This window comes from Lissotriton vulgaris, chromosome 1_1, assembly GCF_964263255.1.
Source record: "Lissotriton vulgaris chromosome 1_1, aLisVul1.2, whole genome shotgun sequence".
In the NCBI taxonomy this organism is placed as follows: domain Eukaryota; kingdom Metazoa; phylum Chordata; class Amphibia; order Caudata; family Salamandridae; genus Lissotriton; species Lissotriton vulgaris.
In genome coordinates, this window is record NC_141685.1 from 1,635,638,095 (window position 1) to 1,635,652,282 (window position 14,188).

Sequence of the window (14,188 nt, forward strand, 5' to 3'; positions counted from 1 at the left end):
TAACACTTGCAAACACATGCATGCACAAATGCTGTTTGAGGGTGTTAGCAAATTAAAGTAAACCTATTGGTCTTGCAAAGTAAAAGGAGATCATTTATGAAACGAAAATGTGTAGATTATTAATAGCAGTATGTATGTGTGTTTTTGACAACTACAAACTAATGCTCACATTTCTCGACATAAAGCCAGCACTCTATTGAAATAACTGTCCAATTTAGAACCTACTTCTAAAAATGGTCCATCTATAAATGGATTCATTTATAAACAGAAAAGCATGCATTAAAAGACAGCTTCATTTAGGCATCAGGGAACTTGTTCCGTTTTACAAATTTTCACAAAATACAAAAATAATGTGGTTCATTGAAACGATGTTACATGCATCCCGTTTGGGCATGGGAAGAAATATTTCAATATTTATGCAACAACAAGCTAAAACACTTTATAGCATTTATTGTATTCAGCAATGAGAGGTGTAAGGGTTATGTCTGATTAAAAAGATGGTGCTACAGAAAGTACTGTTAGGATTTTAGCTTAAAATGTACCACATTAAATATGCTGTCAATTGTAAGCAAAAAGTCCCAAAAAAGGTTTCGAAGCCACAATCTTTTCAATAACCGACATAATTAGTGCAGTGTTTCTTCACTACTTCGGGTCATTTCTATGAAGAAGAGCGTGGGGTTAGTTTGTGGAATATAACGCAACATTGGCTCCATGTTGTTATTACTGATGCACGCCATTTTGTATCATGCTTCGGGGCAGATTTATGTTAACTGGCGCATCCCCAGGGATGCGCCAGTTAACATGCGCCACAGCTCCGCCAGCCATGGTGCGCCACATTTATAATGCAGCGCACCATGGTGCAAAAACGGCACAGATGCGTGACGCATCTGTGCCGGAAATGTGGCGCATTGCTGGAGTTGCGTCGCAAGCGCGACGCAGCTCCAGCAAGGCTCGGGGGTGCCCCATTTTAACAATGCTGCGTCAAGACCTACGCCTGCTTCAAGCAGGCGCAGGCTTTTGACGCAGCATTGGCTTAAAAGTGACTGAGTGAAATCTCATAGATTTCACTCAGCCACTTTTGCGAGGCGCACCTGCCCCGGAACGCCCACCATGCGCCGAAACGCCCACAAGCGGCGCAGGGCTTTACAACGTGACGCATCTGCCTAGATGCGTCACGTTGTAAATCGTTCGTAGGGATGCGCCACGTTTACGCCGCCTTGCGTGACGCAACAGCGGCCTAAACGTGGCGCAAGGGCCTCATAAATCTGCCCCTTCGTATTTTTCACTTAATAGAAATCCATGGACGAGTAAGGATGTTGTATAGGGAAGTGTATAGCACAACCTGCCTTTCTGTGTAGAAATACGCATTTCCACCTGAAGAAGGCTGAAAAGTGTGGTGGTGGCTTTGGGGGTACAGACGAGGCAGACACAGTGGATTGCGGGGTTAACTATTTAATATCCCAGAGAGCGTCGGGAACAAACCAGCCTTTAACGCGGAGGGACTCTCTCTCCTCGGCAATGACGCCCGCGCTCCCAGTGTTCCTTGTCACACACATGACAGGAAGACTGGAGCGCTACACTACATATCTCCACCGTTTGCAATGTCCCAAAAACATTAACAAAGTGGAAAGCTGCTAGGGGAGAGGCATCCAAGGCTGGGAGCCGGGAGGTGAGAGGGCACAAGGAGTGAAAGGTCTATGTTTTCATGTCCTACTCTCGGTACCTCCTAGGTAGTACCACAGCTCTGCCTGTGCGTGTGTGTCTTGAGGGGGTGCGTGTTGTTGGTTTCCCCACTATTATTCGGTTGATCATTTCTGGATATCTCAGGTGTTTGGCTCCTAGTGTCCAGCCCACATGTGCCTTGAATCTCTTGCTGTGCGCGTCTGCCTGTTTTCTTCCTCTGTGTTCTGGTGTTATCAGTCTCTTCTTCACTGGTGCTCGTGGTTTCTCTACTCAACGCTTCTGTTTCTGGTGTCCATTCCTCCTCCTCTAGGTTCCAACTTTCATTCTTCTCTGGTGGCTTCATTCCTGTCTTGTCCCACTTAATCACTTTCCTGCACCTGGCCATTCTGTCTTAGGACCATATTTTTCCATCACTTCATAAGGCAGATCTGGCATAAATCTCTCGAACTTGCAGGGAAGCGCTGAACTTGCTGTCTCTTTTTCTCCGCAGCTGGGCCAGCTTCACTCTGACCCATTCCCCTTTCTCCAGCGACGTTCCTTTGACATTGTGACGCTTGTTATAATGGTCCGTGTAATTCTTTTCTGCTTTTTCTAGATTGCTGCACACTACAGCTGGGGACCACTTGCTTTGTATTGTGAGTTGCTTCCACGCCACGTTGTCTCTAGTGAACTGGTCACAGCCCGCAGTATCTTAAATGGACTTTAACATGTCTTAGTGGGGGTAATGCGGTAGGCCCATATTGTGCATCTGAGTTCTGACTCCCAATTCTTCCCCGTGTTGATGGCCGCTTGTACTGACCCCATGATTACCCGGTTAAATCTTTCTGCTAGGCCGTTACCCGCGGGGTGATACACCGGGGTATGTTTGGTCTCTATTCCATTTGGTTCCATGAATCCTCTCCATTTGTCTGACGTGAATTGGGGCCCCTTGTCACATGTGATGACCCTTGGTATACCTTCTCTCAAGAATGTCGTGGTAAGAAAAGTCAGGACAGTGTCAGTGTCTACCATTTCGCATATGTCGACTTCTGGCCACTTGGAATACCGGTCTATTAGCACAATGGCATACTTGGGAACACCCTGCGCATCTAAAATGGGGCCCAGGATGTCCACTGACAACTCATCCCATGGGTTGACTGCATTGGTGAACTTCCCTAATGGAGGTCTCAGTGTGGTTTGTGTTTTCTCGGCGTGGCAGCATTGCTCACATGCTCTGACGTGCTTCTCCACTTGGTTGTCGATGGCTGGCCAGTGGCCACCATTAAGCTTGTTCGACTCTTTGCTTTGTTTTGACTATCCCTAAGTGTCTTTTATGAATAATCGTGAGTAGACGGTGTACCAATTGACTTGGCGGGACTACTTTGTCTCCCCGTAGTAGGAATACGTCTTTGTCCCCCACCGACAGTTCCTCTCGGACCTCCCAGAATTTCCAGTGTTCTGTGTCCAAGTGTTTCTTCTCCTGCCACCCTGTCACAATGAATCGTTTGACTGTGGTTAGGCATGCATCATTTTCGTATGCATTGGTCCAATCTTGTGCACTTATGACTGCCTCCTCCGTGAATGCTATGGTGTAGTCGTCCTTTTCAGTCTTCTTTGGTGCCCCCTGAATGGCTGCCACTCTGCTGAGGTAGTCTGCGACTTTGTTATTTGTACCCGGGAGGTATTCGACATTGTGTACAAAGTCCAGCAACCGAAGCATCATTTTCACTATGCGCGGCGTGGCCCCCACGTGGCCTCTGGACGTGAGCACCTTGACCAAGGGCTTATGGTCCGTTCTGAGCAGGAACCTGGAGCCCCACAAGAACTGGCGAAATCTTTCCATCGCCCATATTGCCGCTAACATCTCTTTCTCAATGACGTTAAATTTTTCTTCATTGGGGGCCAGGGATCGTGACGCGAAACTGACCATAGTCATTACGCCTTCCGTGGATCTCTGCATTAGGACTGCTCCCAACCCTCTGTCACTCGCGTCGGTGGTGAGGACAGATAGTGCCTTTTGGTCGAACCCGTGTAGGGGGACTGCCGCACAGATGTCGACTTTGAGTTGTTGAAATTCTTCCTGGGAGGCCTCGGACCATGTGAAGGTGTTCTTCTCATTTAGTAGTTGGCGCATATTGTGCATTTTAGTGGCAAAATGTGGCACAAATTTACTATAGAATTCCGCCATTCCCAGAAAGGAGCGGACGTCTTCTTTGTTTCTGGGTGTGGGTGCATCCTTGATGGCCTTGCCATTCGCTAGTTTGGGTGTGACTCCTTTGTCACTTATTCCATGGCCCAGGCAAGTGACTGAGCTTAGGCCAAATTTGCATTTGTCCCATTCTGCCGTGAGGCCGTTCTGTGTCAGTATACGTAGCACTGTAGTCAACTTAGTGTCGTGGTCCACTTTGGTCCTCCCCATGATTAGGATGTCGTCTTGGAAATACTGCACCCCTTCCGTATCTTTGAAGAGCTTGTGCATTAACTTTTGAAACACTGCTGCAGCGGATGCCAGTCCAAAGGGCATCCGCAGGAAGCGGTAGCACCCAAATGGCATGATGAATGAAGTTAGTTTCTGACAGGTTGGGTGTAGCGCGATCTGGTGGTACGCTGAGGTGAGGTCTATTGCGGAGAACCATTTGATTCCTTTTGTCAGGGCCAACATCTCATTTATTTTTGGCAACGGGAACTTATCTACGATGATATTTTTGTTGAGTTCTCGGAAGTCAATGCAAAGTTGCACTTTTCCATTGGGTTTCCTGGCTACCACCAATGGTGCAAGCCATTCTGCGCTCTCTATGGGTTCAATTACCCTGTTGTCCTCTAAGCGTTGCAGTTCTTGTTGTACTGCCTCTCTACAATTTAATGGAATATTCCTCACTTTGTGACTTACTGGTTTGTCACCTTCCTTGAGGCATATCTTGTGCGTAAATTTTGTTAGCTTGCCAATGGTGCCGCCGAAGATAGCCGGGAAGTCTGCTTTCCATGTGTTGGTGTCATACGTTTGTGCCGGGTCTGCCATAAATACTTGCATCGTGCCACCAGGGTTAACTTGAATCCCTAATGCTCCTTGGTCCACCCATCCCAATACTGAGGGTCCCTTTTCCGTCGCGTAGAGCTTTCCTTCTGCCGTACGGCCCTTGAATTCAAACTGCAGTGGGCGTAACCCTACCATGGGGATTGGTTCCCCTGTGAATGTGACTGGGTGAATATCCGGGGGAAGTAGGTGTGTGCCTATGACCTGTGCAAAATCACGGTCCCCGATGCTGCGTTGTATGATAGGGTATGGGAAACCTGAATCTGCCACTGTGGATACAGGTATCCCCTCAATGGATAGCTCACACAACGGCTTACGTGTCCTGGAACAGTCTATGCCCAAAATCTATTCGTCTTTGCACAGCACGCTGTCTTCGTCTACACCCGCTCCCTCTTCTGTTTCTGAGTCCTGTGTTACGTACTTCACCAACGTTTTCCGGGGTTTGCCCCTACACACTTTCTCAAAGTGTCCCATGATACCGCAGTACGAGCATTTTGCTCTGAAGGCCGGGTATCGCTTGCTGTTGGCCGCATGCGCCAGGCTGTCACATCTGTAGCAATTATTCTTGTCCTCCCCCTGGGTCTTCAGGGATGCAGGAGTCCTGTATATTTCTTGGGCTGGCTAGTGCTTGCTGTGGACGGTGGCTTGCGCTCCTGGAAGGTTGTCTCCGTCACTTTGTTCACAGTAGCTTTGCTTGCATTGTCTTTTTTAGCTGCTTCTGCACAACGTTTTGAAAGTTCCGCCTTCTTGAACATGGCCACAATTTCCTTCAGGGGGGCGTCGCCACTCACCCATAGCTTTTCTTGTATGGACGTGTTCACTGTCTGCATGATGATCTGGTCCCGAATGAAATCATCATGAAATATTCAGAATTTGCAAGTAAAAGGCCAACCTCTTTAGCGCCGCCACGTAGCCATCCACGGACTCCCCTGCGGTTTGCTTCCGATGAAAAAAGTTGAAACAGTCTATTTCAGTTCACACCACTGGCTGATAATGACTGTCGAGGTCCTCAATCGCGTGTTGAAACACGTCGTCATCCTCTTGGGGTCTGGTCTTCTTTACCAAGTTCATGTACTTCTGATGCCTTCCGGGCCCAAATTGTGTAATAGGATCTTCTTTTTCTGCTTACTTGGAAAGACTTTGTCTCCCTCGTCTTCCAGTACCAACAGATAGTTCAGAAAGTACTCCTTCTGATCCTCCCATTTCATTGCATGTTCTTCTGGTTTGGGCAGGAAGGGAACCGGGTTCGTGAGGGAGAAGGTTTGTGCGCACATGTTGGCTTGTCTTCGCGGCAGCTCCTCGTCAGTCCGGGGTGGGGGGGCTTCCAGGTGCGCCTTGATCATGCAAATCGGCTGCTCCTACTTGGGACGTGAGGTCGTCACCCACGTGGTCCTGGCTTTGGTGCGCCAGGATCGGGTGTCCCTATGCTGCCTTGGCCTGCTGCGGGTGCTGGAGCGTGGGGCACCTTGAGTTATTTCTGCAGTGCCCCAGTGTCCACTTAGACGTCTGCCTTTGGTTGCTGTGGAGCTGGAGGCAGAGCTGTATGCTGGTACTTGCAGGGCAATGTGGCGTCAGTATGTGTGTGTTTCTGTCCTAGGTGGCCTGGGGTTGACTTGGGTAATGCAGGTTGCTCAGCGGGCTCTTCCTGTGCGCTCCTGATCCCTCCTTCTGCCCCTCGGCACCCTCCAGTGCACCTGTGAGTGGTGGCTTCTCAGCGGGCTCTTCCTGTGCACTCCTGATCCCTCCTGCTGCCCCTCGGGATCCTCCAGTGCACCTGTGAGTGGTGGCTTCTCAGTGGGCTCTTCCTGTGCACTCCTGATCCCCCCTGCTGCCCCTCAGGATTTTCCAGTGCACCTGTGAGTGATGGCTTCTCAGCGGGCTCTTCCTGTGCACTAATGATCTCTCCTACTGCCCCTCGGGATCCTCCAGTGCTCCCTTGAGTGTTGCTGCCTCCAAGTGCTGTTCTCTGACACTCTCTTTGTCTCTCCCACGCTAGGGACGGGCTTCTGAACCCTCAGTATCTATCTCCTGGTATGGGGGCCCCCCTAGGGGAGTTGCTGGTGCATGGAGCGCTTATACACACCTGCTCACCTTCACTGCCGATCTGCGGACTTTCAGGCGCACTACACCATCAGGAGGGCAGCCGCAGGTTTCTCGGCTGCGCTCTCATGTAGTTGCAGCAGTCACTGCATTCAGGACCGCGCGCCAAGCGTCAGGATCTGCGTGTACTGTGTCCGCCCCATCCTCGTCGCCAATTTGTGGTGGTGGCTTTGGGGGTACAGACGAGGCAGACACAGTGGATCGCGGGGTTAACTATTTATTAACCCGGAGAGCGCCGGGAACAAACCAGCCTTTAATGCGGCTGGACTTTCTCTCCTCGGAAATGATGCCTGCGCTCCCAGTGTTCCTTGTCACACACGTGACAGGAACACTGGAGCGCTACACTACAACAAGCATTTGCAATGCAATAGGTCTCGCATTATGAAAGTTTGAGCAATTGGTCTTATAAATGACAATTTTTTTATTTATGTGTTGGTTTTGAAAATAGCTAAATTAATAGCTTTGTCATTTACAATGCTAATAGTTATAACTTTCGCAAATGTGACACCTATAGCATTTGTAATGCAACATGTTTTGTATTTACGTGACTTAGATGTGTTGATATTATAAATAACAACGTCTTTTAATTTTTAAAAATAATTAATACTTAAATAAAAGTGATTGTAATTTATAATAGCAATAGCTTAAACTTTTGTAAATAACTTTTGTGAAGATTATGTTCAGTGTATTTTATTGTGATGAAAATCCAAGAACAGAAGTGAAATATTAACATCTTTTTGTGACATTTGTAATAAAGCTTGAAACATTGAGAGAACATAATTGAACCAGTTGTTGTTGAATGGTTGCAGAGATTGATGCTGTGATGGCGCGGAGTGATGTTGTGGTGGTGCTGAGTGATGCTGTGGTGGTGCTGAGTGATGCTGTGGTGGTGATGAGTGGTGCTGTGGTGGTGCTGAGGGATGCTGTGATGGTGCTAAGTGGTGCTGTGGTGGTGCTGAGTGGTGCTGTGGTGGTGCGGAGTGATGCTGTGGTGGTACTGAGTGATGCTGTGGTGGTGCTGATTGGTGCTGTGGTGGTGCTGAGTGATAATGTGGTGATGCTGAGTGATAATGTGGTGGTGCTGAGTGGTGCTGTGTTGGTGCTGAGTGGTGCTGTGGTGGTGCTGAGGGATGCTGTGATGGTGCTAAGTGGTGCTGTGGTGGTGCTGAGTGGTGCTGTGGTGGTGCGGAGTGATGCTGTGGTGGTGCTGAGTGGTGCTGTGGTGGTGCTGAGGGATGTTGTGATGGTGCTAAGTGGTGCTGTGGTGGTGCTGAGTGGTGCTGTGGTGGTGCGGAGTGATGCTGTGGTGGTACTGAGTGATGCTGTGGTTGTGCTGGTTGGTGCTGTGGTGGTGCTGAGTGATAATGTGGTGGTGCTGAGTGATAATGTGGTGGTGCTGAGTGGTGCTGTGGTGGTGCTGAGTGGTGCTGTGGTGGTGCTGAGTGATGCTGTGGTGGTGCTGAGTGATGCGGTGGTGGTGCTGAGGGATGCTGTGATGGTGCTAAGTGGTGCTGTGGTGGTGCTGAGTGGTGCTGTGGTGGTGCAGAGTGATGCTGTGGTGGTGCTGAGTGGTGCTGTGGTGGTGCTGAGGGATGCTGTGATGGTGCTAAGTGGTGCTGTGGTGGTGCTGAGTGGTGCTGTGGTGGTGCAGAGTGATGCTGTGGTGGTGCTATGAGATATGATATTTTGCTTTGGCAACTGTAATTTTGTGAACATTTGTAATTTTATGAACGTATTCCTGGTGATTGCCTTGTGGGAAAGCTTACATTTAATGCCGTGGGCATACATTGATTATGATTATGATGAAAAGCAGGGCCGGACTTGCTGTAGGGGCCACTGGGCATTTCCCCAGTGGGCTGCCAGGGCGGGGGCCAGTTTTAGACCCCTTCGGGGGCATTTTTGTTACCGGGGGACAGTTTTGCAGTATCGGCTCCCAGCAACAAAACCGGCACAAAGCTTTCCTCTAGCACTCCCCCACACTCCCTGGGGTCGGCCATGCTCCTTGCCAGGGTTGGTTTCGGTTCCCCGTCCGGCCATGGTGACAAACTAATGATAGAGGCTACAAACCTGTTTGGTTCAAAAGTGAAACGTTATGTATGATGACATAGGTCTGATCTATTAAGTATGAAACGTTATGACAAAGGCAGTAGGTATGACTTATTTATTGTGAAAAGCATTTGCCTAAGCCTATAGTACTCTAACAGTAGATTGTTGGCCCATCGTGTTACAGGCTGTCGATGGGTATTTTGTTACAAGAAATCGCACCGCTTTCTGTAGCAGGCAAGATTTTGGTGTTGGTCACCTGCTCCAATAAATCCTAAGAATTGATGCTTTTCACTGTGATAATCCTTATTTGACCTCTTAAGAAGGTTTGTATAATATTTTGACAAGTGTATTTTTGCAGATATTTATACACTTCAGTAGGTCTATGCTGGTTATGGTGTCAAACCTATAGTAATGGCCATAGGTCTTATTGGTTCTTGGGAAATGCTATGTCAGATCCTATGGTTTTCATCTTTTTAATATTAAAAGTTATGCAGCGTCAGTAGATAAGAATTACTTATTGTGAGAGCCAAGTGTTAAAGGAAATAGGCTATTAATTGTGTATTATTTTTACACTGTTCTTAAGCCTGTAGGCAGGTATATTGTTACATGGAATTTAATTTATTAACTTTCTGAGTAAGGGTTTTGGTGTTGATTACCCTCTTTGAAAAAACCCTAGGGGTAGAGGATTTAAACTGTATTTTTTTGCTAGAATCCCCGTGGAATGCCTGACAGACTAAATCATCTGCAATGATCTTGTGATGAAAAAAAATGTATTACAAACATACCTACATACCCATATATATACATATATAAAAGGGCATTAGTTCAGCCTCTTCTGCCACTGGTTTGTGCCATTTATGGTTCCTCTTCTTTCATCCATGACTACATATAGTAGGGCTCAATGAGTCAACCCACTTCTCCCGCTGACTCTGTTGCCCTGTAAGTAATGCATTTGTCTGAATACATACGCATATCCCCCTAAAATGTAGTGCGAATCAGTGCCATGGCTGGTTGGCCATTCCTTTAGCTTTTCATTTTCTGCTCTTTCTAGGTCCCCTTACATTGCTTTTCTTTTCCTCTTTTTATTTTAATTTTAGAGCATATTACAGCCCCAGGCAGTGCTAAAGGGCTGCTTTCATGCTGCTCATTTTATCTGGCATGCGCCTCATCCATTGGGGCCAGTGCGTCAAAACTGGGCTACGTTAATGGAATGAGGTAGTATTGTTTGCAATGTATTATGGTTTTACTATTCCAAGAAGGCCGACACATTGATTCCAAATGTGGAATTCTGAAACTTTAAAACAATGATACACCATGTACAATATCATGGCAAGAAGGCCACCCACTGCTATGTTTAATTTTGTTTGTCACTTCAAGCATATTCCTGCCATATTTAGGCAGCACCATGCTTTCTTCTCCACTTATATTCTTTTAACTCTTCTTGCATATGATGTTGAGTTTTGTGTGTTATTTGTTTGCGTAAGTAGGTGCATGCATGACTTTGTGGATGGATGACTGGATGCATGTGTGCAAAGATGTGTGATTGACTGCATATATAATGCATTATTTAGTAACTAAACCCACCAATGACTGAAGAGACGCAGTCATTTATATGCCAGACCTATTGGCATTGCTAATGCTTGTTTTAAATGTACATTCAACTTTGAGTCCCATTCTCTTCAGATGAGCACAACTACAGCATCGCTAGTATCACCTCTGTAATCCTCCCACACTCGTACCTATGTGTGTGCTGGGGCACGTATATCAAGAAAGAGGTGGAAGCGGTAAAGCCAGTTATTACTTGAGCCTTCAGCATATAAAACCTTACTATCACTGTCTTTGGTTATTTTTTATATTTCTCTGCTTTAACTAAACGTAATCCCCTCTGTGCCACATGCATCTCAATGGCAGCTGGAGCATGGCGCTCACATTTCAGCATGTCCCTCGGGTTACCAAGTGAATTTTAATTCAGACGCTAAGCCTTCATTGCGCTCCTATGGAATTCAATCGGCTGCTAGGGCATGTTTCTGTGCCCAGTACAAGTCAACGGGCAGCTGGATCACATCCGCCACCGAGTCACAGTGTCAGTCAGTGTGGAATTAGAGGAAGTCACTTACCATGCCACAGCACATTGCATTGGCGGATTTTAGTATGTATTTCCCTCTTCTCAATGCATTGCAAGGGCAGCTGGAGTAGACCTCTCAGTGTCTATTAATGGGGAGTTTAAACATGTCCATTACATGTGTCCGTCTCAACACGCTTAACATGGGCTTTTGAAATTGTCAGACAGCTGCGCTGATGGTGTTTTTTTGCTGGTTCCTTCAGAGCAGCAGTGACATTTTTAGATGTGTGTAAATAAGTGAAATTGTGTTTGCATTGCAGGCTGACGCCAAGTACTTCCGGATTGACATGCCAAACAGCGGGAAGGTGGTGCTGGCCCGGCCGCTGGATTACGAGACCAAACACGAGCTGGAGTTTGTCATTTACGTTGTGGTGAGTGTCGAGTTAGCTTCTATAGGTTGCATTGCCAGATGACCCACTTCTAAGTGCATGCCTGTTCTACCAGGCAGTGCTGTCTGTCTGTAGTAATAACTGGATGGTAACAGATGCCCTCACGCCCATGCCAGACACGGCAACATGGGCATCCGTACTGACCTAGGAGATGGCACGACACATGAAACCACACGACCGGTCTTTCGCCTGCCAAAGCAACTGCAATGCTTTTGCAAACAGTTGTGAGCGCGGAGGTGTGATTGGACATTTACAGATACGTCACAATCCTAATGGAACCTCCAATTCAACAGGGTACACTCTCCCGAGTTTTGAAGAGACAGAAAATGTATTGTGGGCAAAAAACGAGTCTTAAAAAGAGCATATTCGCATATGCTAAACCATTGCATACGCTAAATCAAATATTATATCTACTCAAGTCCAAGCTTCTAAAGGAACCATCAACACTTGCACTCATACTGAATCTGAGTCTAAAGGAGAGACCTCTGCGTGCTCTGAGGCAAAAGTACTCAAAGGAGTCCACAGCTCATCAGAGTCAGTGGGGACCTCACCCCCTCCTCGCTGTCCTGGTGCAACAACCCTCTATAACTGAAAGACACAGCGGAGCCAAGTCTTGTAGGTACCACCCTTCAGGTAGTTTCTGCCCCAGTTGTGGTTATGCTTGGGTACAAGGGCATCCCTCCGAACCTGGGGCCTCATTTATGAGGCAGTGCGTCACTTTTACGCCACCGGTGGCGTAAAAAATGCGCCATATTTACAAAGTGACGTATCTAGGTAGATGCGTCACTTTGTAAACCCCTGCGCCACATTATACCTGCGCCAGGTATAATGTATGCAAGGGGGGCGTATTGACGCAAGGAAGGGTCGTAGAAGTGACGCAGTGAAATCTATGAGATTTCACTGCGTCACTTTTAGGACGCTGTTGCGTCAAAATCTTGCGCCTGCCTCACAGCAGGCGTAAGACTGACGCAGGCCCTTTCACATGGGGCTTGCCGCATGTGAAAGGACGCATTGCTGCTGTTGCGTCACTTTTGTGACACACTCCAGCAATGCGTCACTTTTGTGCTTACAGATACGTCAAAAATACTGACGTATCTGTAACTCCTTGCGACATGATACGTCATACATTAAATATGACGCATCAGGTATGTCGCAAGTAGTGCGCAGTGAAAGGTGACGCATCGCTGCTTTCACGCAGCGATGCATCATTTCCCATAAATGAGGCCCACAGTCTCCTTAATGTACACTTCGGGCGTGCAGGTGCCTTTGGTGTCAGTCACCTACTCGCTTCTCATGAACCATCTATCCCCTGAGACAAGAAGCTCTAGATCCTACTAACTCACCACCCCAGTCATTAACTAATCTACTTCTCAGAATGCAGCAAGGACAGGTGCAGCTACATTGACTTTTCAGCCACTCACCCCTCAGTGTTCAGATCCTAGTGGCCACTGGAAGCGTTCGCTTAGTGGAGCACAAGCCCTCACCCACCCTAGGGTGGCATGCTTCATCATCGCGCTGTGCTCCTAGTTGGGCCAGCATTGCAATGCCCAATGGCCACTTGAGGTCTTTTTATCACCAAATAGGTTGCAAACGTGCAACTTGAATGCCTGCAGTGTTGAAGGACACAGCGAGAACTATCTAAGAAGATTGGTATGGAATTATTGCAGGGCAGGCCCAACGAGGAGCGCGGCCCGATGATGAAGCATGCCACGCCATCATGCCCCTCCCTCCCCCCCGGAAATGCATTCCGCCCATTGCATACCATTGGCTTTGTGGTTTGTAACGCACATTCGTTTGCTTTCTAATTGCTGGCTTGATTTGTTTTAGGCTGTCTAGCTTGAGTTTGTTCCTTCCGTTGCCCAAACTCTATATTCTGTTTTCTTCCACCATTGCTCAATTTATGCAAACAGCCTTGAAATCTTGTTCTTATCTTGCTGTGCATTCAAAGTCTGAGTTCAAATGCCAGGGAGCTTGGTGCTTGTTGCTTACTTTTCTTTCTTTGACTTCAAAGTGAGAGGATTTATGTGACAATGCTCGAGTGTCCGCCTGTCACACGAGGGCACACGACACACCCCTCCAGACCCCGAGCAATCACACGTCCGCAGGTGGAAATCATCCAGAAACCGACAAGGAAAGTCACAGAAGCGCCACAACAAGCTGCAGCAAACCGACGCCTGGGTGATTATGACCTGTCAGTCATTCCGAATCAACTGCACAGGTCAATTCCAAAGCACTGAAGACAACCGACTATGACTTCTGCCTGGTGGGGAAACCTCCCCCTATACTCTCTTATCTAACACTCTCTACATGTTGAAAGATGCAGGGCGTGTCCCTGAAGACTGAAGAAGGACTATTCGTTCTCTTGCAGAAAAGGCTGTTAGTGAGTAGGTTACTGAGGAGCTGTGCTGGGAAGATGAAACAACATTCTAGTTCTGCTGCACTCTTCTGAAGAGCACCACCTGAAGATACATATATACTAGGAGTTACGATGATGCACAGCTTGAGGAAATGTTCCACGTGTATATCATGGACCACAAGGAGTTGCATTGAAGCAACGAGTGACGAAATGTTTTACAACGTCAGCAACTACAATAATAATGCAATTGGATTTCTGTAAATGGGCTATTGAGCCAATGACTTCATTTACTGTGATGTAAGGCTATTAAATCTAAGAAACACGTGTGAAAATGATTCAGGCTGGTTTGATGGAATGCACCTGCATTATGTATATTAAAAGAAATAGCCTCACACATCCTAATGAAAATTCAGGGCAGGTTATGATCTCGAAAAACAAAAACCTTAAAATCTGTAAAACCATCGGAACTTCTTGTGATG

General features: G+C 47.3%; 1 protein-coding gene across 2 annotated transcripts in view; it reads left to right on the top strand.

The window, feature by feature from the left end:
• Window positions 1–14,188, top strand: part of LOC147750962 (cadherin-99C-like) — a 172,637-nt gene that overhangs the window by 54,069 nt on the left and 104,380 nt on the right. For both annotated transcript variants that reach the window (XM_086937395.1, XM_086937387.1), the window contains exon 6: window positions 11,225–11,335. In XM_086937395.1, the coding sequence (XP_086793521.1) occupies window positions 11,225–11,335 (111 nt within the window). The remainder of the gene's footprint in view (window positions 1–11,224; window positions 11,336–14,188) is intronic.